At 41.5% G+C, this 21,256-nt stretch overlaps 1 protein-coding gene across 5 annotated transcripts in view; it reads left to right on the top strand.

The window, feature by feature from the left end:
* Nucleotides 1-21,256, top strand: part of DPP6 (dipeptidyl peptidase like 6) — an 898,846-nt gene that overhangs the window by 606,950 nt on the left and 270,640 nt on the right. For all 5 annotated transcript variants that reach the window (XM_078059778.1, XM_078059780.1, XM_078059777.1 and 2 more), the window contains exon 4: nt 11,384-11,478. In XM_078059778.1, coding sequence (XP_077915904.1) covers nt 11,384-11,478 — 95 coding nt within the window. The remainder of the gene's footprint in view (nt 1-11,383; nt 11,479-21,256) is intronic.

The raw sequence follows: 21,256 nt of genomic DNA on the forward strand, positions 1-21,256 counted from the left end.
AGACATGTGTCAAAGATTTCATTTTTTCAGGAATTAAGGAAAGAAGTAGGAAGATATAAAGAGGAAAATTAAAGACAGACACACATGTAGGCAGTCAGAAATGCTGGGGTGAATTCGGTGCAAAATTGGCTTTTTCTGTGGAGGTGGGGTGGGGCAGGGGGACCCAACTGCATCTCCAACAGGCAGGAATTATTTGCACCTGTCTGGCAAGAATCCTTTGCATGGCTATCACTTCTCCCCAACTTACAGTCCTAAAATAGCTCAAAAACAGTGATAGGAGTGGACATCTAAAGAGGCAAACAGCCCAGGGGGCGCACCACACAATGCATAATATTCTACCAAAGGAAACTCAGGGGTCTTTTTGCCCATTTCGGAGTCTTAAGTTTTTTTTTTTTTTTTTTGGACACTTTTCATAATACTTCTGATTGATTCGCTCTAAGAGAAGTTTACTAAATTAAAAAAACCATTAGACTATAATCACTTTAAAGCCCTTCAAGGAGTCTTGTATTTTTATAAAACCAATCAAAAATATCCTTAAAAATATGTCATTAGCACAGGACTTCCTAGCTGATCTTTCCTTGTTCTATACCCACCTAAACCTTTTCCTTATAAAGCCTCCTTACCTGTATATTTTCTTTTATGATAGATTCAGGTGAAAGAAAATTCCAAAAAAAAAAAAAAAAAGGCTAATTCTACAAATAAATTGTTTCTCTCCTTAGCCACATAAGCATATGGTTGTCAATGTTAGATATGGAAAGAAATGCTTTGTTTTTGAGTGGGGTTTCAGTATAATAAGCTGTTTAAAAGTCTAAATATGACTCCGTTGAGGCACATAAAAATTGTTCCCCGTAGGAAGAATGGAAATTTAAAAGATTTTAAAAGCTTTCTGGGCAGTCCATTAATCAAAGACAAAATTGGGCAATCTCAGATCTTATGATGAAAACTAGTGAAATTTAAATCCCCTAAACATCATCTTTGAATTATAGCTACTTTTTCAAGTCATGTCCAGGCTGGGTTCAGTATATGTTGGCAGGTGCTTGCCTGTGTGATTACCCAAGTTGTAAAAGTGGATACTGTGGTGTCATTCATGATCAGGATTTGAAGTCCACAAAATTTATAACCCGCCTTCTTCCATCTATCCACCCATTTCAGCCCCAGACAACCCAGCTCACAATCTTTGTGATATAAGCCAGAAAAATAAATAGTATAGAACATTAAAATTTTAATTGTTTAGAATGCTTTGGCTCCTTTGGCTTGAAACACACGTATTAACTTCAGCAGTGCTGCAAAGCCCGCGAGCATCTGCCCAGGAAACCACCAAAGCCTCCCCATCTCGACACACGAGTTGTGAGGGGCTGTGCATGGGGCCTTCTGTGTTGGAGTCCACCCCACTTTATTGTAGGTTCCTCAGAATTAGGGGCTATGTTGTTTTATTTTCTGCTTCCTTTTTTATGAAAAATCTTAAACTAACAAAAAAGTAGAAAGGACAGTTTGGTGAATACCCAAATAAGCACTAATTCATCTTAACACTTTTGCCATTTTGGTGCCTTCTATCAATTTTTTAGCTGAAAGTATTTACACATAAATTGTATGATTTTCTTTCCTCCCTGAATACCACACATGCATCTCCAAAATATGCCCTTCTTATATCCACAACAACTTATTCTCTCCAACAAACATGGCTGTAATTTTCTAATAGCATTGAATTCCCAAGCCATATTCAGATTTCCTCCTTCCTTCTCGAAATATCTTCTATGACTTTTTTTTTCTCCCTGCTCGGATCAAATTAAGGATCATAATTATACTTGATTATGTCTCTTGAGTTTCTGCTAATGTAGAACAGCTCCGAGTTATTTCTCTATATTAGGCCAGTTGTGGTGTGGACTCCTCCACACCCTGAACTTAGACTGTTTCCTCATGGAATGATGTAACACATTTGTCTACAGCGTCTGGTTGACCCACTGGTGAAACAGGACTCTAAGGTGGATTTGTGGGTGAAACTGTGGCCCCCAAATTCCTCCACTGTAAACATGTGCTTTCCCATCAAGACTTGGTGTGTTTTCTCTGAAGTAATATTTTGGCATCAGGAAAATATCCCATCAACGTTCTTGGAATGGGTTTAGCATCCATTGAGGATCCTTACCTAATAGGTGTTTCAGTGGGGGCTGCGAATGGTGAGTTCATAGATTCATCATGCCTTCCACATTTATGAGCTGGCAGTCTTCTGAAAGGAGGACCTCCCCCTCCTAAATGGGCTATGTGTCATCCCCTTGCATTACTGAAACAGCAGGATGATGCTTGATTATTCATTTTTGGTTTTTTTTCTCCAAATTTTTATTTAAATTCCAGCTAGTTAACATACAGCAATATTAGTTTCAGGTGTAGAATTTAGTGATTCATCGCTTCCATGCTTCACCCCATGCTCACTACAGAGGTGAACTCCTTAATCCTCATCCCCTATCTCACCCAACCCCCACCCACTCCTCTCTGGTGACCATCAGTTTGTTCTCTGTAGTTAAGAGTCTGTTTCTTGGTTTATCTCTCTTCCCCCCCCCCCATGTTCATCTGTTTTGTTTCTTAAATTCCACCTATTTAGCGAGATCATATGGTATTTATCTCTCTGACTGACTTATTTCACTTAGCATAATACTCTCTAGCTCCATCCATGTCATTGCAAATGGCAAGATTTCATTCTTTTTATGGCTGAGTAATATTCCATTGTATATATATATATATATATATATATATACATATATATATACCACATCTTCTTTATCCATTCATCAGTTGGTGGACACTTGGGCTCTTTCCATAATTTGGCTATTGTTCATGATGCTGCTATAAACATTGGGTGCATGTGTCCCTTCAAATCAGTATTTTTGTATCCTTTGGGTAAATACCTAGTAGTGCAATTGGTGGATCATAGGATGGTTCTATTTTTAACGTTTTGAGGAACCTCCACACTATTTTCCAGAGTAGCTGCATCGGTTTCCATTCTCGCCAACAGTGCACATCTTTGCCAACACCTGTTGTTTCCTGTCTTGTTGATCTTGGCCATTCTGACAGGTATGAATTGACATCTCATTGTAGTTTTGATTTGTATTTCCCTGATGATGAGTGATATTGAACATCTTTTCATGTTTCTGTTAGCCATCTGGATGTCTTCTTTGGAAAAATGTCTATTCACATCATTTGCCCATTTTTTAACTGGATTATTTGGTTTGGGGGAGTTGAGTTTTATAAGTTCTTCATATATTTTGGATACTAGCCCTTTATCAGCTATGTCATTTGTGAATATCTTCTCCCATTCCATAGGCTGCCTTTTAGTTTTGTTGTTTCCTTTGCTTTGCAGAAGCTTTTTGTTTTGATGTAGTCCCAATAGTTTATTTTTGCTTTTGTTTCCCTTGCCTGTGGAGACGTGTCTAGTAAGAAGTTGATACGGCTGATGTCAAAGAGGTTACTGCCTGTGTTCTCTAGGAATTTGATGGTTTCCTGTCTCACATTTAGGTCTTTCATCCATTTTGAGTTTATCTTTGTGAATGGTGTTAGAGAATGGTCGAGTTTCATTCTTCTGCATGTGGCTGTCCAGTTTTCCCAGCACCATTTGTTGAAGAGACTGTCTTTTTTTCCATTGCATATTCTTTCCTGCTTTGTCGAAGATTAGTTGTCCATAGAGTTGAGGGTCCACTTCTGGGCTCTCTATTCTGTTCCACTGACATACATGTCTGTTTTTGTGCTAGTACCATGCTCTCTTGATCACTACAGCTCTGTAATATAACTTAAAGTCCGGAATTATGATGCTTCCAGCTTTGCTTTTCTTTTTCAAGGTTGCTTTGGGCTATTCAGGGTCTTTTGTGGTTCCAGACAAATTTTAGGATTGTTTGTTCTAGCTCTGTGAAAAATGCTGTTGGTATTTTGATAGAGATTGCCTTGGATGTGTAGATTGCTTTGGGTAATACAGACATTTTTAATTACGTTTCAGAGTAAGGGCTCAATATCATAGTTACCTCCAACTGAGTTGCTTTTTTTCGTTTTTTTTTTTAACTTTTGGGAGTTCCATTATGGATTCCTGAACTTCTTTATAGATTCAATGTGTTTTAATGAACTATGGTATTCTTTTTCTGATGTTCAAATTTTACCATCTTGGACCTGAGAGCCCTTCCACTGGTTCTGTCTGGTCTGTAGGGCCACCCGAGTGTTGTATAACAAACTGCATACCCTCAGTGAGACACAGAATAAACATTTATCTTTCACACAGTGGGTGTCAGCCAGTGGTTGGTTAGGCGACTCTGCTTATCTGCTGGCTGATTTGCTTCCGGGGCTGGATGACCAGCTGGCCCCTGGCTGATCTGGAATGGCCTCTTCGCAGTGACTGGGTAACTCAGCTGTGCTCCACATCTGTTTCTCTTCCTGGGGCCCAAAGACTGGGCCAGACATGTTGCTCCCACAGCCGTGGCAGACAAGTCAGACTGTGCAAGTGCTCCTCAGGTGTCTGCTGGTTCCTATTCCAGTGACCCATTCAAGGCATGCATCTGAGCCCACAGTCAAGAGAAGGAGCCTGGCAAAGCTGGACACAAAGGCTGTGGGCAGGATGGGCTGAAGAATTAGGGCCATTTCCGCAGGCTACTCTGTCTTATGGTCTGTGTCTCCATCGGTCCCTGAACACTTCCTTGCTTCCTGGCCAATGAGCTCTTCCAGGTTCATATTGTACTTTGTGTGCCTCGGATCTAGAAATGCCCATTTCTTTAGTGTTCCTGTTCTTTTTCCTAAGAATGGTGCCTAGAAACCCAAATCTGAGTATCTGAGATAATCACACATTTAGACACCTTCTGTGGACAAACCTAGCAAACAAATACTCTAAAAAAATAAGCAAATGTGTATCTGTATTGATATTTCTGACACAGATTTAACTGTACAGTGTTTTAGCTTTTAACCAAACGTAATGACTTTAAATGTGGATCTGTTTTCTCTTATATATGAAAATCTCAATTTCTCGTAACATTAATAGAATTACTTATGTGCTTGGGATCATGTCTTATAGCACAATGTTGTGGTTAATGTGGAACTTGACTGTAGCCAACATACACTAATTACCATCTGATTGGCAATTTTAATTGTACACATCCTTAAGTCAGGGAACATGGCCAATTCGTGGTGCATACTGATTTTGTTCAGTGGGAAATGGTATTTCTGGACAACAGTGTGGGTGTAGGGATTACAGATCAGTTTTTATATTTTATGACCATCATATGGATGGTGACTTTCTTAGGAAACATGTTGTATACTATGTGTTATCAGAATACATGAATACAAGTGATTTGTATCTGAGAAGAAAATAAAATAAGCAATAAATAGAACAGTGTTTCTATTAGCAGTTATTTAAAATTAAAAGAAGATAAAAGTCAGATTTACTCCAGTTATTATGTGCACTATGTTTCTGAGATTAAGTCTATTCCTCTGAAGCAATTCTTTGTGATACTTATAGAATTGAGGATACTCTTCAAGACCAACTAGCATGTACAAGTCCTACTTGGCAATGAGGACTACATATCTCGATTGCTAAGGAATCTATAGTACCATAAAGCCATGCATTTTAAATTTTTTTCATCATGGGAAAGACCTTTGAAAGGTTTCTAAAAAATACATTAATATCAGGCAAAAATAAGCATCAAATGAAGTCAGCTGATATATGATACTCCGAGGAAATGACTGGAATTTTATCTTATTTTTGGAAGACCAAGAAAAATCATGTGTGACATTGCTACGTATTTTTCTACCACAATTTGGGGAAAAAAGAAAATGAAAAGCAATCATCTTCCTTGTGCTAGCTACCAAGGCCGTTTCTTTCCTTCTTTAATTATTTAGCTTTGAAAAATGAAGTACACAGAACAATTAAATTCATGATATATTTTAAATGCAGCCTGCTGAATACTCAACGTATGAAAAATAAGTAGCAACGGGTGATGTGACGCAAGACTTTCTTTGGGAGATCTTTTCCTAAGGACCTCACTGTCTGTGTTTGTTAGAATCCCCATCGAGCCTGGCTTTTTGGTTTCGCTTGCCTGTCCTCAGAGCATCCAGAAGCACTTTGCGCTCCCCCTGGGGCACCTCACTGCACCGCAGCGAGGGGATAAAATAACTATACCAGGATCTCAGGAGGCACAAAAGGTATCATTTTTGAATCCACCATCCCCGTGCCTCCCTCCTTTGACCTCGTCTGCCCAGAGCAGTCTCTCTCACACAGCGGGTCTGCCGACCGCGTCACATGCAGGTTGCATATTTGGTGAATCAGACACGTGATGGTGTTAATTTGGTGACTGCATCATGCATTTTGAGCACCTGGCTTCCTGTCAGTCATTATACTAGGTTTTAGGGGTAGAAAATCAGAAAGGTGTGGCCTCTTCCCTTGCATCAGGCTCTCTCGTGGAGGAGACAGAGTTCTAACAGCCAACAAAGAACAGCAAGGCTGCATGAACATAAAGTAGGAATGGGGAGCGGAGCGGAGCAGAGAGGGACTCATCCTGCCTGGCAGAGGCATGAAAATCTTCGCAAAGGAGAGGCCTTTGTGCTAAGCCCAGACAGATCTTCCCTGGCAGGAGTGGGAGAAGGGCATCGTGGGCCGGGCGGAGGCATGGAAGGCGGGACACAGTTTAAGATGCTTAATGGGGGGTGGCGGCAAATTAAAATGGGAAGAGAAACCCAGGCCAGAATGTGAAGGACCTTGAACGTCAGGCTAAGGACTTTGGCCAAAGCAGTCTCTACCAAAGGACTCAGGGGAAAAAAAAAAAAAAATTAAAAGGAGGCATGTCCTCGTGTGCTGGGAGCAAGGAGCCAAGGGAGCGGGTCCCATGGGGAGGCCACCGGAGGCATCCACGGTGAAGGTGGTGGCGGTCAGACCCAGGGCAGGAACACTGCAAGCCAAGAGGACGTGGTGATTTGAGAAGCCTTCAAAGGGGGTATGTGCAGGCGAGGGATGGAGTATTGAAGACAAGAGACGAGAAGGAGGCAGAGATGACTCCAACTCTTCTGCAGAGACCAGAGTAGCAGCTGATACCTACTGAGAGCCTGTCCTGGGTCAGGCACTGTATCGAGCTCATCTCAGGTATTATGTACATTATGGCACTGAATGTTCACACGTGCAATTTAAGGCATATACCATTATTTTGTCTATTCTTCAAAAGAGAAATGATTTTTAAAAGCATTATTAGGGATAGAAAATGCAGTTAAAAATAAACCTTGCAAATCACCAAGAAGATAAGAAAATTCTAAACTTGCACTCATCTAGTAAGTTACAAAATGTACAAAACTAAATGTGGACGATTAGCAAGAGAGAATTAATAGATCCATCATCATACTAGAAAATTTCAGTATAGTGGTTTTTTTTCTTAAGAAAAGGTGAAGCACACAAAAAATAGGCTAGGAATGAGGCAATTTAATGATACAACCAGATAGTTAATTTAAAGACCGCTTATAGCACCCTGTATCTTAAAATTAGAGAATATCCATTCTCTCAAGAAATCTTTTACAAAAATGAATCATGCTATAAACCAAATTTGGCTATAAACCAAATTTGGCTATAAATCATGCTATAAACCAAATTTGGCTATAAACCAAATTCAACAAATTTCAAAGAATTAGTAATACAAGTTTTTCTAACAAATGTAGCAAACTACAAGTCAATAACAAAAAGAATGTTTTGCATACATTTGCAAATTAGAAATTCTAAATACGTCCCAGGTTGAAGAAGAAACCGCGACAGAAACTAAAAATGTGTAGAACAAAGCAGTAATGAGAATACTGCCCATTAAAACATGTGGACTCAAATAAAGACATAATTAAGGAAATGTATAGCACCAGTTGTGATTATATTAGAAAAATAGAAATGCTGAAATTAAGAAGCTAAGTGTCAAACTTAAAAGTTAAGAAGAGAGGATAATGAGACAGGGTAGAACAGAGATTAATAAGGTAGAAACAAAGGTGCACTGGTGTCTCTGACCCGTGAGCCACAGATGCAGGGAAGAGAATCAAAGCAGTTCAGCTGCAGTTCAGCTAATCGAGAGTAAAGCTGCTGCCCAAAGTTGGCGGCCCACGCCTAGCGAAGAAGATTACCTGGTGTACCACAGGAAAAACCACACTCATTAGAGAATATTAACAAAACCCAGAGTGTCCAGAAATTGATATCCATAATGTCTAGGATATAGTGCTAAATCACCCTACTTACAAAGAACCCAAAAAGGAACACACTTTCAGCATAAAAGAAAATTAATTGAGTCTGACCCCAAAAGGAAACAGATTTCGGAACTGATAGACAAAGATCTTAAAATATATATTATAATTATGCTTAATGAATTAACATGAGCATGTTTTCAGTGAATGAAAATCTCAGCAGGGAAATGAGAAATCTCCACAGAAAAACAGAAGCAGTAAAAAGAACAAAATGGAAAATCCTAAACATAAGAACATAGATGCTGAAATGTAAAAATGCACTGGTTGGCGTTGATAGTCAAATATCATGACAAAGGAAAGACAAAGCGGCTTTCATGACAGATCATTAGAAATTATTCAAAGTGAACAGAGGAAAAAAATTTTTAATGAACAGAGCATCAGAGACTCTTAGATAATATCAAGATTCCCAATATATGTGCAATTGGAGTTACCGGGAGAGGAGATGGATAAATAGAAAAAATATTTGGCAAATTAACAGCTGAAGATTTGATGAAGACATAGATTTGCAGATACAAGATGCTCATCACACACAGTAAACACATAGAAGCCCAATCAAAAGTGCATTGTAGGACTCCTGGGTCGCTCAGTCAGTTAAGTGTCCACCTTCAGCTCAGGTCATGATCCCGGGGTCCTGTGATCGAGCCCCGCATCGGGCTCCCTGCTCGGCAGGGAGTCTGCTTCTCCCTCTGCCCCCCCCCAACTCATTCTCCCTCCCTCTCTCTCTCTCTCTAATAAATAAATAAAAATATTTTTTAAAAAAAGTAGTTTGTAGTTGGGCTGTTGGAAACCGAAGGCCACAAATCAATCTCGAAAACAGCAAAAGAAAAAATGCATAGGAATAGCATGCAGGGAAATAACAATTCAATTAATACCTGACTTCTCATTAGAAACCATGATGACCAGAAGAAAGTGAAACAAAATTTTAAGGGAAAAAAATAAAAACTATCAACCTAGAAATCTATATTAAGAGAAAATATCCTTCGGGGCCCCCTGGGTGGCTCAGTCAATTAAGCGACCGACTCTTAATCTCAGCTCAGGTTTTGATGTCAGGGTCATGAGTTGAAGCCCCGTGTTGGGCTCCACGCTGGGTGTGGAGCCTGCTTAAATGGCTAACTGAACATAATAAAATAATAATAATATTTTTTAAATAACTTTAAAATTTTTTTAAAAATTAAATTTAAAAGGAGAGAAAATATCCTTCAAAAATGAAGGTTAACTGAAGATATTTTCAGATAAAACCAAGTTCAAGGACTCGATTGCCAGCAGATCCATACAACCAAACACCTAAAGCAAGTTCTCAAGAGGATAGGAAAATGATAATACCTGGTATAAACTCAGATCCTAATGAAGTATAAAACACATCAGAAATGTCAGATAATGGGCAAATGCGAAACACATTTTTTTCCTTTTTGACTTTTTCTTCTTAATCTCTTCATCAACGATATACTGTTACAAACAATAATTGTGACACCTTGTGGAAGATGTAAAGTATCTAGATGTAATCCACATGACAATGATAACAGCACGGGACTGGATGTGCACTGAAAACTTGACAGATTTCTGGATTTCTTGAGAAGTGGTACATTATTAACTCATTGGAGACTGAAAAGTGGAGTATAGATTCTAATCCCTAGTACAAGCCCTAGAAGAAATGCAAAGAAATACAGCTAAAATAGGGAAAATAAAATTCTGAGGGCTATCTGACAATAAAATGGAAGGCAGAAATAAGAAAGAGGGAAATAAGAAGTGGAGACAAGCCACACACACACAGGAACACAGCCGTATCAATAATTTCATTAAATGTGCCTCCGGGACATTTATGAGGATAGACCATATATGGACCACAAAAATGTCTTAATGAGTTTCAAAGGACTGAAATCATGTACAGAGTATTCTTTGATCCCGTGAATTTAAATTAAAAATCTATAAAAATAAGAGGGCCCGAATAGCTTTATATACTTGCAAATTAAACACCATGTTTCTAAATAATCACTGGGCCAAGCAGACATTGTGGGGCGGGGGAGGGGGGAGGGGAGGGATTAGAAATAATTTGAACTGAATAATAATGTAGCTCAGTGTATCAAAATTCGTGAGATATAGCTAACACCATCCACAGAGGGAAATTTTTAGCTTTGATAGTTTTATTAGAAAGGATGGAAAATCAAACCAAAGATCTATGCTTCCTCCTTAAACTGGAGAAAGAAGAGAGAATTAAAACCAAAGCAAGTGGCAGCACAGGATAAAAAAAAGAATGTAATTCTATGAAATAGAATAAAGAGTAGAAATGGTAATGTCATTTGAATTCACGCAGTCTGCATGGTGTTGTTCGTTCAGCAACTGATGATTGTGTGAGATGCCCAGACCATCACACTGGCTCCCTATTACCACCTTCACTCAGAAAGACGGTATTTCTTCTCCCCATTGTGTGCCCGCCTCCCCACCAGCAATCCTGTCCTTCAGAAAATGTACTCTTCCATTCACAGTAGGTACACACACGCCTCCGTGTCTGCGCATGTACCCCGACAACCATACTGATCAGCGTAGGTGTTTTACTGACTTCCTAAGGGGCTGTTTGAAATCTCGGCTGGTCATACCGAGGACCACCGTCACCGTCGCTGAGGGTGGAATGTACAGTTACAAGGACGCGCACGACCAAGACAAGGTCAGCTCCCGCAGGGGCCGCAGGGAAGGTTATGGACTCAGTGGAGGCAGTCCTGCAGGATCCGGATGTCGGTGTGAGCAGATGTGTGTGTGCGTGTGGAGATTTTACCCAAGCCCTAGATACAGGACATCAGTCCCCTTTGTGCCAAGTATTGCCTCTGCTTTCTGGTAGCGAGTTTCTTAATTAATCTGCTCTGTGTGTCCACTCTGTGTGTTCTACTCAAGAAAGTTCGAGATTGTCCTAGAGACGTTATGGGCGTGTGCCGTAGTGCTTTATGTCTCAGTGTGTAGAGTAGGAGCAAAGATTCAGAGAGAAGCTTCACGTGAGGTTATATGGAGAGCAGCTGAATATACTTTTCCAGATTAAAAGGACCCTTTGATGAAACACAGGATCTATTTTTGTCAGAACTAGTTCATACCTTTGGTGAAAGTGTCCATCAGAAGCCTACTGAGTTCCTTAATGTCTCGTGTTTCCTTTTTATTTCCTCTCTTGTAGATAAAGAATTCATCTACAGAGAACAGAAAGGAAGTGTGATCCTGCGGAATGTTGAAACAAATATTTCTACAGTGTTAATAGAAGGCAAAAAAATTGTAAGTACTCTCTCTAATGACCAGGATAATTTCAGTTTTCCCTCCTGCAAGTCAATAAAGCAGAAAATGACTTTGGGTTTCAACTTTTAGTAGGAGCCGAGCAGAAGCAATAAACTTGTAATACTACAGCCTGAGCTACTAAAGATAATGTGAAATTGAAGCCACGCTAATTTAATAAGATGAAAGCAGTTTCTTCCAGCGTGTGGGACATTTCTCTGCAGGTGTTGGAAACAAGCGTTGCATACCATATATAATTGGAAGATAACGTCCTAAGGCTTTAGACATTTACAGAACAATTGCAATAATGCACAGAGAATACTTCAGGAGGCCTTGCTCAATCTCCTTTTTCTTTTTTTTAACTCCACACGCAAAGGGAATATTAATTTAGGCACTGACTGCGCCTGCTCTGATGACATTAAGGGATGTTTATTCTTTAAAACGAGTACTGAGTCGATATGAATGCCACTGCTTTGGAATCTGGAAAAACCTGATTTCCCAAAGATTTAAGTAACATTAAGATTCAGAGTTCATGTACAGCTGAAGGTATTTATTAAAAACCTTCACTGAAGTTCTGCACCAAAAATCAATTTGAAGAGAATTCACTTTTTTCTTTTACAGTATGTTTATGCTCATCATTATAAAGAGTAAACCTCCAGCTTTAGGGAGTGCATTGCTTTCTTGTCCAATACACAAGGATTTGGAATCAGAACGATCATTACACACCTCTGATGTGAATCAGGAGACAGGTGCCCTGAAATCCGAGAATCCAGGCATTAGACGAAAACCACAGGAAAGATTAGTCAGCTCCCTGGTTTTACAGATAAGGATCCGAAGCCCAGAACTGGGGAGTGAGCTTTTCAGGGTCCCACAGCCGGTTGGTGTCCCCATCCCCCAGCCCATGGAAATGCTACTCTACCTCCTCCCCCTCTTCAAGAACATTCAACTCCCTAAATATTTTTATTTCATTTATTTTTGGTGTAAACATACTTTTTTCTTTTTTTTTTTTTTAAGATTTTATTTTATTTATTTGGGAGAGAGAGAGAGAGCACAAGAGGGGGTAGGGTCAGAGGGAGAAGCAGACTCCCCGCTGAGCAGGGAGCCCGATGCGGGACTCGATCCTGAGACCCCGGGATCATGACTTGAGCCAAAGGCAGATGCTTAACCAGCTGAGACACCCAGGGGCCCAACATACTTTTTTCTTTTTTTTCTTTTTTATTTATTTATTTATTTTTATTATGTTATTTTAGTCACCATACAATACATCATTAGTTTTGATGTGGTGATCCACAATCCATTGTTTTCGTATAACACCCAGTGCTCCATGCAGTACGTGACCTCTTTAATACCCATCACCGGGCTAGCCCATCCCCCCACCCCCCTCCCCTCTAGAACCCTGTTTGTTTCTCAGAGTCCATAGTCTCTCATGGTTCATCTCTCCCTCTGATTCCCCCTTCATTATACTTTTTTCTTAAAAAAAAAAACTTCTTGGGGTTTAGTATTAAATGGACCCTCCCTTTACCTAGACTGTTTGCTGGTATGAGGGAGGCCTAGCAAGGTTACATCATGGCGTCATTCCCAAAATGATATGAAATTAAATCAAATTAAATCATATTCTGCAAAGTGAGACCCAAAAAGAAGGAATGTGCATGCATTTTTGCATTAAGAAAATCACCTTTGGTAGAATTACTCCCCTAAGAAAATCTCATTCAACCCACTTAAAAATACTAAAATTGCAGAAATGGTTTCGTAATATTAATCGAGTGGAGAAAATGATCAGACGGTTGCTGAGGGCAAGTGCACTTTAATGTCAGCGTGTTACCCCTACCTCTGTGAGGACGCCAGGTTGGTACAAGCCAGGCGCCCTGCACGCAGCTGCACTTAGTAACAAAATACAAGAGCAGGAGCTGTCTTCTCTTTCTCAGATCAATAGCTTGTGACAGACCATGTATTTTAACTGAGGTTATTTTAGCCAAATAATAAGCCGACTTCAGAAATCACTTTAGGTAAGAAAAAGAGAAGAGCTCCTCTGAGTATTGGTGGGCTTATTCCATACAGTGCAATCTTTTTCTCTTTAAGATGTCATTATTCACTCATATCGCAAACATTGAAGGAGCACCAAACGTGCAGAGCCCGACTGATATTATTCAGGATCATGCCTAGTTTATTCTTGTCTCAAAGGCTCCATTTAAGTGCTTCTGTAAGCAAACCTCAAAAGAATGAGAAAGAGGGAAGTCAGGTCGGGGCCGCATCATCATCATCCAGGATGCAGAAGTCCCGTGTTTAGATTCTGCTGAGCCAGTCATTAAAATTCTCATGCCTCAGTTGCGCGGCCTAGAACACGGGTCTTCCGTGAGAGGCACCATGGACCATCTTTCTCCTCTGTGTTTTCTTGAGCAAGTATTGAGAAAGCGAAGCATGATGTTGTGAGGGGCGAGTTTGCAGGATCGTCTGCACCCGGAGAAACGGAGTGGGCGGCTTTGAGTGGGGACATGGAGCCGAGGCTCTTGGGCGTTCTGTCCTCTTGCCTTTCTGATGACTAACCAGGGGGCCTCTTCTTATTTGAAACCCAGAAGCATTGAGATTATTTACATGATAAAACCGACTGGTTTTTGAGGTTGGTCTGTAAAAGGTCTGAAACTGGTGGGAGAAGTGGACACGGAGTTGTGCGTGCAGTGGTCAGCAGGATTTTGAACTATTCCCTGCAACCTTGGCCTCTAACCTCACTCTCTCAGACCCTCACACACAGGGTCACGTTAGGGTGTCCACACCCCGTTTGCCCGCCTCTTCGTCCTGGTCCTTGGCTTCCCGTGACTGGCCCTTTCCCGGGATGGATCAGTGGAAGGGGACGCAAAGGAAGGCAACCACTATGTGCATCCAACAGAAAAGCTTTTAAGAGAATTGGTGATTACGGACTTGTGTTCAGCACTCGGCTGTAACCACGGGACCTACCCCCCGTCCCCTCTGTTGGGACTGCACTTTGTTCAGTAGCGACAGGACCTCAGGCCAGTTGTATAAGCTCCGTGCGCCTCCATGGGGTGTTGTAAGGACTGAGTGACAGGTTACATGTCACATGCCAGAATGTGGGCATGAGAGCGTTAGGCTGGAGCAGAGAGCCCAGGCGGCTCAGGGCTCAGGCAGGTGAGTGCATGACTGAGTCAGCGGTAGCAGGGGTGCAATCTGCACCCCCTGATTTTTTTAACTCCTTCTCTGTAGGCGTTCAGGCTAGGCTGCTTCCCAGGCAGGGTCCTCGAACCTACCCACTGGTAGTAGGAATTATAGCAAGGGCACTCTCTCAGATTCTCCAAAATAAGAAATCAAACCTAAACTAACTTTCACTTGAATTACATAGTTGATATCCCAGGAATTCCATGACATTACATTTTATTTACTCTTATTTTATTTTATGCTCCTAGAAGATACTTTTGTCAACAAATCAACAAATTATAAAAAGGTCTTTGTTACGTTATATATTCCATTTTTTCCCTGAGAAATGAAACACTATAAGTATGTCTTTGGGCCCAAACTGGGTCTTTGGATATTTGGACAATGGCTGCCTGGTTCCTGAGAAATCTTATGAATCTTTTCTCTACTGAGGAGAACACTGACTTTTTTTTCCCTTCCTTCTCTTCCTTTGCTATCCATCTATCTGTACATCCCATCATCTATCTATCTGTCCATCCACCCGTCTATCCAACTGTCCAACCGTCTGTCCATCTGTCTATCTATCGGTAGATAGATCCATCTTCTATCCATCTGTCCATCCATTCATTGTGTTTGGAAAGCACCTTGGCAATATATTCAAGATTAATAAAAATATTTATACATTTCTGCTCATTCCAGGGAATTTTTTATAAGTAAAGAATCTAAAAATTGAAAATATCTGAAGCTAGGGAAGTAATTAAATACAAATAGATGACATATGTAGCCATGAACAGTTATGAAGACAATAGTAATATGGAGATATGTATGATGTTACCTTAAACAGACACAGAAGAATACAATATTACACTTCAATTAGCAACTGTCAGCATCATCTCTGTGTATTGAGAAGGCCAGGAAGTGCTCACTGCACTTTGCAAATAGCTCATCTGGTTGGGTGGGGAAAACTTTGTATATTATTTTTCATGGTAATGATTTCCATAATTGCTGTTTCAAGGCCCCTTATTCAATAATTTTAATCAGATTTTTAAGAATTCAGCATTACGTTCCAAAGAGATTAGACTTCCTCCAGCAATGAATATGGAGGAGCCGCAGACAGGTCTGCAAGTGCTTGGAAGGGCAAACACGTGCACACAGAAAGCATCCTGTTGCTCTGCTTATGTCAGGTTTTCTTACTTTTTATGTCTTTACTAGTTTAATTACTAATCTACTTGTTTTAATTACTTATTTAAATTGCTAAATTAACATTTAAATAAAAAGTCTTCTTGTTTCTTTAATTTATGCTCCCCTTTGATTTTATATAATCACTAGACTGTAGAATTTGAATTTTTATCTGTCTCTAAAAATTAATGAATTCTGACTCCTCACAGAGAGGGACATAATTACAAGTATTATTAGACCCATTCCAGAATCAAGAGGAATAATGGGTTCCTCGTGCTGTGGAGGAACTCCAGAATTTGTTGGAGATCAGAACTGGAGACCACTTTTTTTTTTCCTTTTTTCCTTCGTTCGCTAGGCTTGACTTTCACAATTATTAGTTTTCACTTCATTCTGTTTCATTTAATTTCCATCAAGGGCTTCATGTGCCTGTGGTCTCATGTTTGGAGGAGGAAGAAGCCCACCTGCCTGAGCTGTTCCTGTCTGTCCTCCGTAGAGCCCTGGGTGCGGGCTCAGGACGCAGGGCTCCCGCAGGTGGGCTCCCGCAGGTGGGAGGGAGCCGCAGCCCCTGGCTGGTGGACCCACCCCGCACTTCACCTGCTCTTATCCTCCTGCTCTGGGGGACACATGCCCCCGCAGACCAGCGGCTGGACCGGAGCAGGCTCTCATGGAGCAGGAATTCCCAACCCGAGGCTGGCTGCACTGAGCACCTAAGCACAAACCAGGAAGGGGAAATGGCCTTGTTTCTGTGTATAGTTGAGAAAGCAAAAACTGATGCCCCGAAAGCCCACTGAACTGTTTTGTTTGACCCACAGAGTGGTTTCTACAAACTGGAAATCCAGGTCTCTGGCTTCTCTTGAAAAAATAGGAGTATCTGGCCGCAGCGGGCTTCATGTTCTCGCAGACAGCAGATGTTGGCTGGTGGAAGGGGGTAGCAGCTGCCCATCCCCCACAGAGGCTACACTCACTGACTTCCAGCCAGATTGGCCTCTGAGTTGCAAACCCCCTGAGTCCAGGAACAAAGGGATGGCCTCCAAAGTCACTGTCTTTTGCAAGAATGTTGCCAAAAGCTGGGGTTCACACTCTGTCTATTCTGTATTTTTTCTGTGTCTGCAGAGTTCTGTCCATCCCGTCCTTCTGCATCTTTTTTTCTTTTTACCCCTTGTGTCTCAGATGCTTTCTTTTTGTTCCTCTTTTCTTTCTTTTTGCTCTTCCTTTTATTTCTATTTCTCTTATTAAAAGAACAGAAAACAAAAACATTTTCCACTTATTGTAATATTTATTTCATAGGCTACTCTGTTCTTAATTTTTAAAGTACGTGAGGAAAATATTTTATACCTATGTCTTTAAAAGACCTGAAAAGAAAGTAGCAGCTTCATTTTCTGGCCCCGCACCTGCTGTCCTATGCAGGCTAAGGGTGGCCTGACGCAGCGCTTCCGTCACATCTGTGCTCTGTCATTAGACATTAAACAAGTGTGTCCTCGGAGCAAGGCCCTGGGCTAGACCAGGCGGGTGGGTGGGTGTGTGGAGGCAAGGACTAAGAAACAGGTTGACTCTTGGGGACCTTTCCACCCAGATCTAAGGAAGCACGCATTCGCATGACATCTGTTCAGTGGAGGCTCCTTGGGCAGGGAGCCCCAGGTGGGAAGGAGAGAAAAGCAGGGATGTCAGCAGCAGATAGGGCTCAGAGAGGGACGTCCGGCAGCCCCTGAAAGGCGAACACGATTAGAAGACATGTGGGAAGTAGGTCCTTGCTCAGTAGTAAGCAGGCTGAGCAGTGAAAATCTGGTGGGCAGCTGGGGCGAGTCAGCCACCCCGGCGCAGGTGGTCTGGGAGCAGTTGGACGGCCAGGTGGTGGTGTAGGGACCCAGGAGAAAGACAGGAGCAGGCCATCCAGCCCTTGACTCAATGCTCCAGTCTTTGCTGGAAACGGAAAGCGATGGGAGTTTTGAGGACAGGCCTGTGTGCTATAGGAAAATAAAGCTGGACCAACGTGAGGAGGTTGGGAGCAGGGAAAGATTGCAGGCAAGGAGCGCCTGGGACTGCTACTGGCCCCGGTGAAGCAGACGGAGGTCCTGGTGAAGGCAGTGACTAGGGAAACCAGGAGGGATGACTCTAAGTCCCGAGACAGAAGCAAAATTGAGTCTGGCTGCATTTCGTGTGCGGGCGGATGAGGTTGCAGCAACACGCTGTGCTGTGTGGGGCGCAGGTGCGGATCTCACCTGCCCCCAGTCCGGAGGCGTAAGGGGCCATGGAGCGGAAAACCGGGGCTCCCTCGAGGAAGAGGGCGCTGCAAGGTGCTGTAGGGTGAATGAAATAAGAAGGGATATTTGAGTGCGTACAATGCAAACACTACGCACATCTTTATTTAACTGAAATCCTGTGAGCGGCAGTTACTTTATAGTCTTCTTACTTTACAGATGATAAAACAGGTTTATAGAGGCTAAAATATCTTTTTCTGAGTCACGTAGCTGGTAGCTGAGAGTCTCCAGGGCTGAACTTGGCTTTGTTGAATTCCGCCGAGCCACCTCATTTCTAGGTCACTTCCGGGGTCGGCTGCAGCCAGCGGCCCAGGACCCAGGAGGGTGCCTCAGCCTTGGGCATATGGTTCCCCCCCAGGTCCGTGAGCCCACTTCTGCAGGTCCTGGTGGCCACTGCACATTGCCCTGAAATAAAGCTTACGCATGCAAAATACTGAGTCAGGAGAGCCTAACGCAAGACCTCCTGGTGTTTGCAGGTGGAATCACCTATTTTCAAGGTGAGAGACTTTGCTCGGTGGCAGGTCCCCTCTGCTCTGTAGTAGCTGCATCTTCACGCTTCTTCTGGCTTTTAGAACTGGTGCGGGACTGCTGCCTGCTTCTGTCCAACTCCAAATGCAGGTGCATCAAGGGCCCGGATGCGGAGGGTGGCTGCCATCCCCTCGAGGACTGCCAGGCCCACACGGGCCCTCCTTCCTTGTGGGCTGGGAAGGGCGGCTTCCGACCCCCATCTCTCCGAGCCCCCGGGGGGTTGCACACAGTGTCCTCCTAACTCGTTTAATCTTTTCAATGTCTGGCTTTGGTTTTATCATAACTAATCTTGTTTATTTCGTTCTCATTTTCCTCTATGAGGAGATTTGCACAAGACAGCCCATGGATATATTTATGCTTCCTGCTCTTCATTTCCTTCCCATTACGTGATAATTTGGGGCATTCTATCATTCTATATCTCTTTCTTTCACTAATGGCCACCTTTCCTTCCCTGCATTTCTAATCACATATATATTTATCTATTACATGAAAACAATGTACACCAGCCGTTTAGGTAAGTGTCTCACCAGAAACATGCCTATAATTTTATACATGTGCGGTTGTCATATATGTGGACTGATATTTTTTAAAGTCAGGATAATGTTATTAAAAATTGTGTTAGTGATTATGATTAAATAGCCCCAAATAATGCAAAATGTAGACTGCACACCAACCTCACCAGCAAGGTAGGTGCAAACATTATAGATGGAATATTGGCGAGTCGAGCTCACTCATGTATCAGAATCATAATGTGCTCCGAATCAGGTACTTGTGGCAACAGCATTTAAATATCAAGAAATCAATCAACAAAACCCATTACAACTACAAAATAACAGAAAATCCTTATGATTACATCACAAGACCCAGAAAACGTACCTGGTAAAGCTTATCAGCAACTTCTAATAAAATTTCTGGGTAAGATGAGAGTGAAACCTGCTTAAATATGATAAAAATCATTTACCATAAGCCATCTAGAAGTGAAACCCATTCTCAATGGCGAACAGTGAAACCATTTCAATTATAGTCAGGCCAAAGTACTCAGCATCACTATTCATATTTAATGTGTTCTTGGAGATAGCAGGAAATGTAATACACAAGCAAACTAAGAGATGGGGAGAGGAGCTAGAAAATGGAAGAAAAAGGTCTCTCTTTTCCTGGTAACATGATTCTATCCCTAGAAAATCTAAAAGTTGTTAGTTTAAACAAGCTGCAATTAATAAGAAAAAAATTTCCATATGGCTGAATACAAGAAATACATAAATAAATCAATAGCTCTCTCTTCATGAATATAAGTACCTAGAAGTGTGAGTAGTCCATTCACTGTATGAACAAAAACTATAGAGTCCTATATTAAATCTAAGAACAGTGTAAGATTTAAAGCAAACTCTAAGATTTTTTTGAATATTTGAAAAAATCTAAGGGTATAATGTAATCTTAGATAAGAAGATAAAATTAAATATGCTAAATCTCTGGGGCGCCTGGGTAGCTCAGTCCTTAAGCGTCTGCCTTCGGCTCAGGTCATGATCCCAGGGTCCTGGGATCGAGCCCCGCATCAGGCTCCCTGCTCCTTGGGAAGCCTGCTTCTCCCTCTCCCACTCCCCCTGCTTGTGTTCCCTCTCTGGCTGTCTTTCTCTCTGTCAAATAAATAAAACCTTTAAAAAAAAAAATGCTAAATCTCTTAAAATTGATATCAGACTTTAATACAATCCTAATTAGAACTATGGAAGAAATTTAATGTTAAACATTTGATAAAATATCTTAATTGCCATACACAAGAGTAAACACCTGAATGAAGCCATAAAAACTTTTAAACGTATGGTAACGTGTACTCGTTTGCCTGATACAAAACACACAAGAAAGAATTGCACTAGCTCAGGAACAGTAACAGCTAACACTTTTGAGTACTTGTGATGCACCAGGCATTGGAATGACTTCATTGAATTTTCACATCCACCTTGAGGCACAGATATTATCTCCATTTTACAGAGGCACAGAGAGGGTAAGAAATTTTCTGAATTTCACATAGTAAGTGGTATAAGCAGCCTGCACATCACAGACTTTTTGAATCCATGCTATAAGCTCAAAACCCTCCACGTTTGTCGGGGAATAGCGCGGAGAGGGGTGCAAGACTACAGAATTCAGAAGGACGTTCCAGTGTCAGGGAGTATTTGATACATCGGGGGAATCGATGGCATAATTAGAAAACAGCACCAGGGGCACCTGGGTGGCTCAATCGTTTAAGCGTCCACCTTCGGCTCAGGTCATGATCCCAGGGTCCTGGGATCGAGTACCGCATCGGGCTCCCCGCTCAGCGGGAAGCCTGCTTCTCCTTCTCCCACTCCCCCCTCTCATGCTCTGTCTCTTTCACTCGCTCTCAAATAAATAAATAAAATCTAAAAAAAAAAAGAAAAGAAAAACTACGCTATCTACAAGGAGATAATGTTGGATTTCACAAATATACGAAATTAAATTCCACTTGGAGTAAAGATTTAATGTTAGAAAGAAAACTCATTGCTTGGTTTAGCACAAAAGAGAGAAAATTTCCAAAATATGAATTCCAGAAGCTGTAAAAAAAAAGAGCCTTATTTAACTTCCATAGAAATGTCTTAAATTTTAAAAGTTAAAAGGCAAAATCAATAGACAAATAGCGGACAATATTTGCAGTCCAGGGA

This window comes from Halichoerus grypus, chromosome 12 (assembly GCF_964656455.1).
Source record: "Halichoerus grypus chromosome 12, mHalGry1.hap1.1, whole genome shotgun sequence".
In the NCBI taxonomy this organism is placed as follows: Eukaryota; Metazoa; Chordata; class Mammalia; order Carnivora; family Phocidae; genus Halichoerus; species Halichoerus grypus.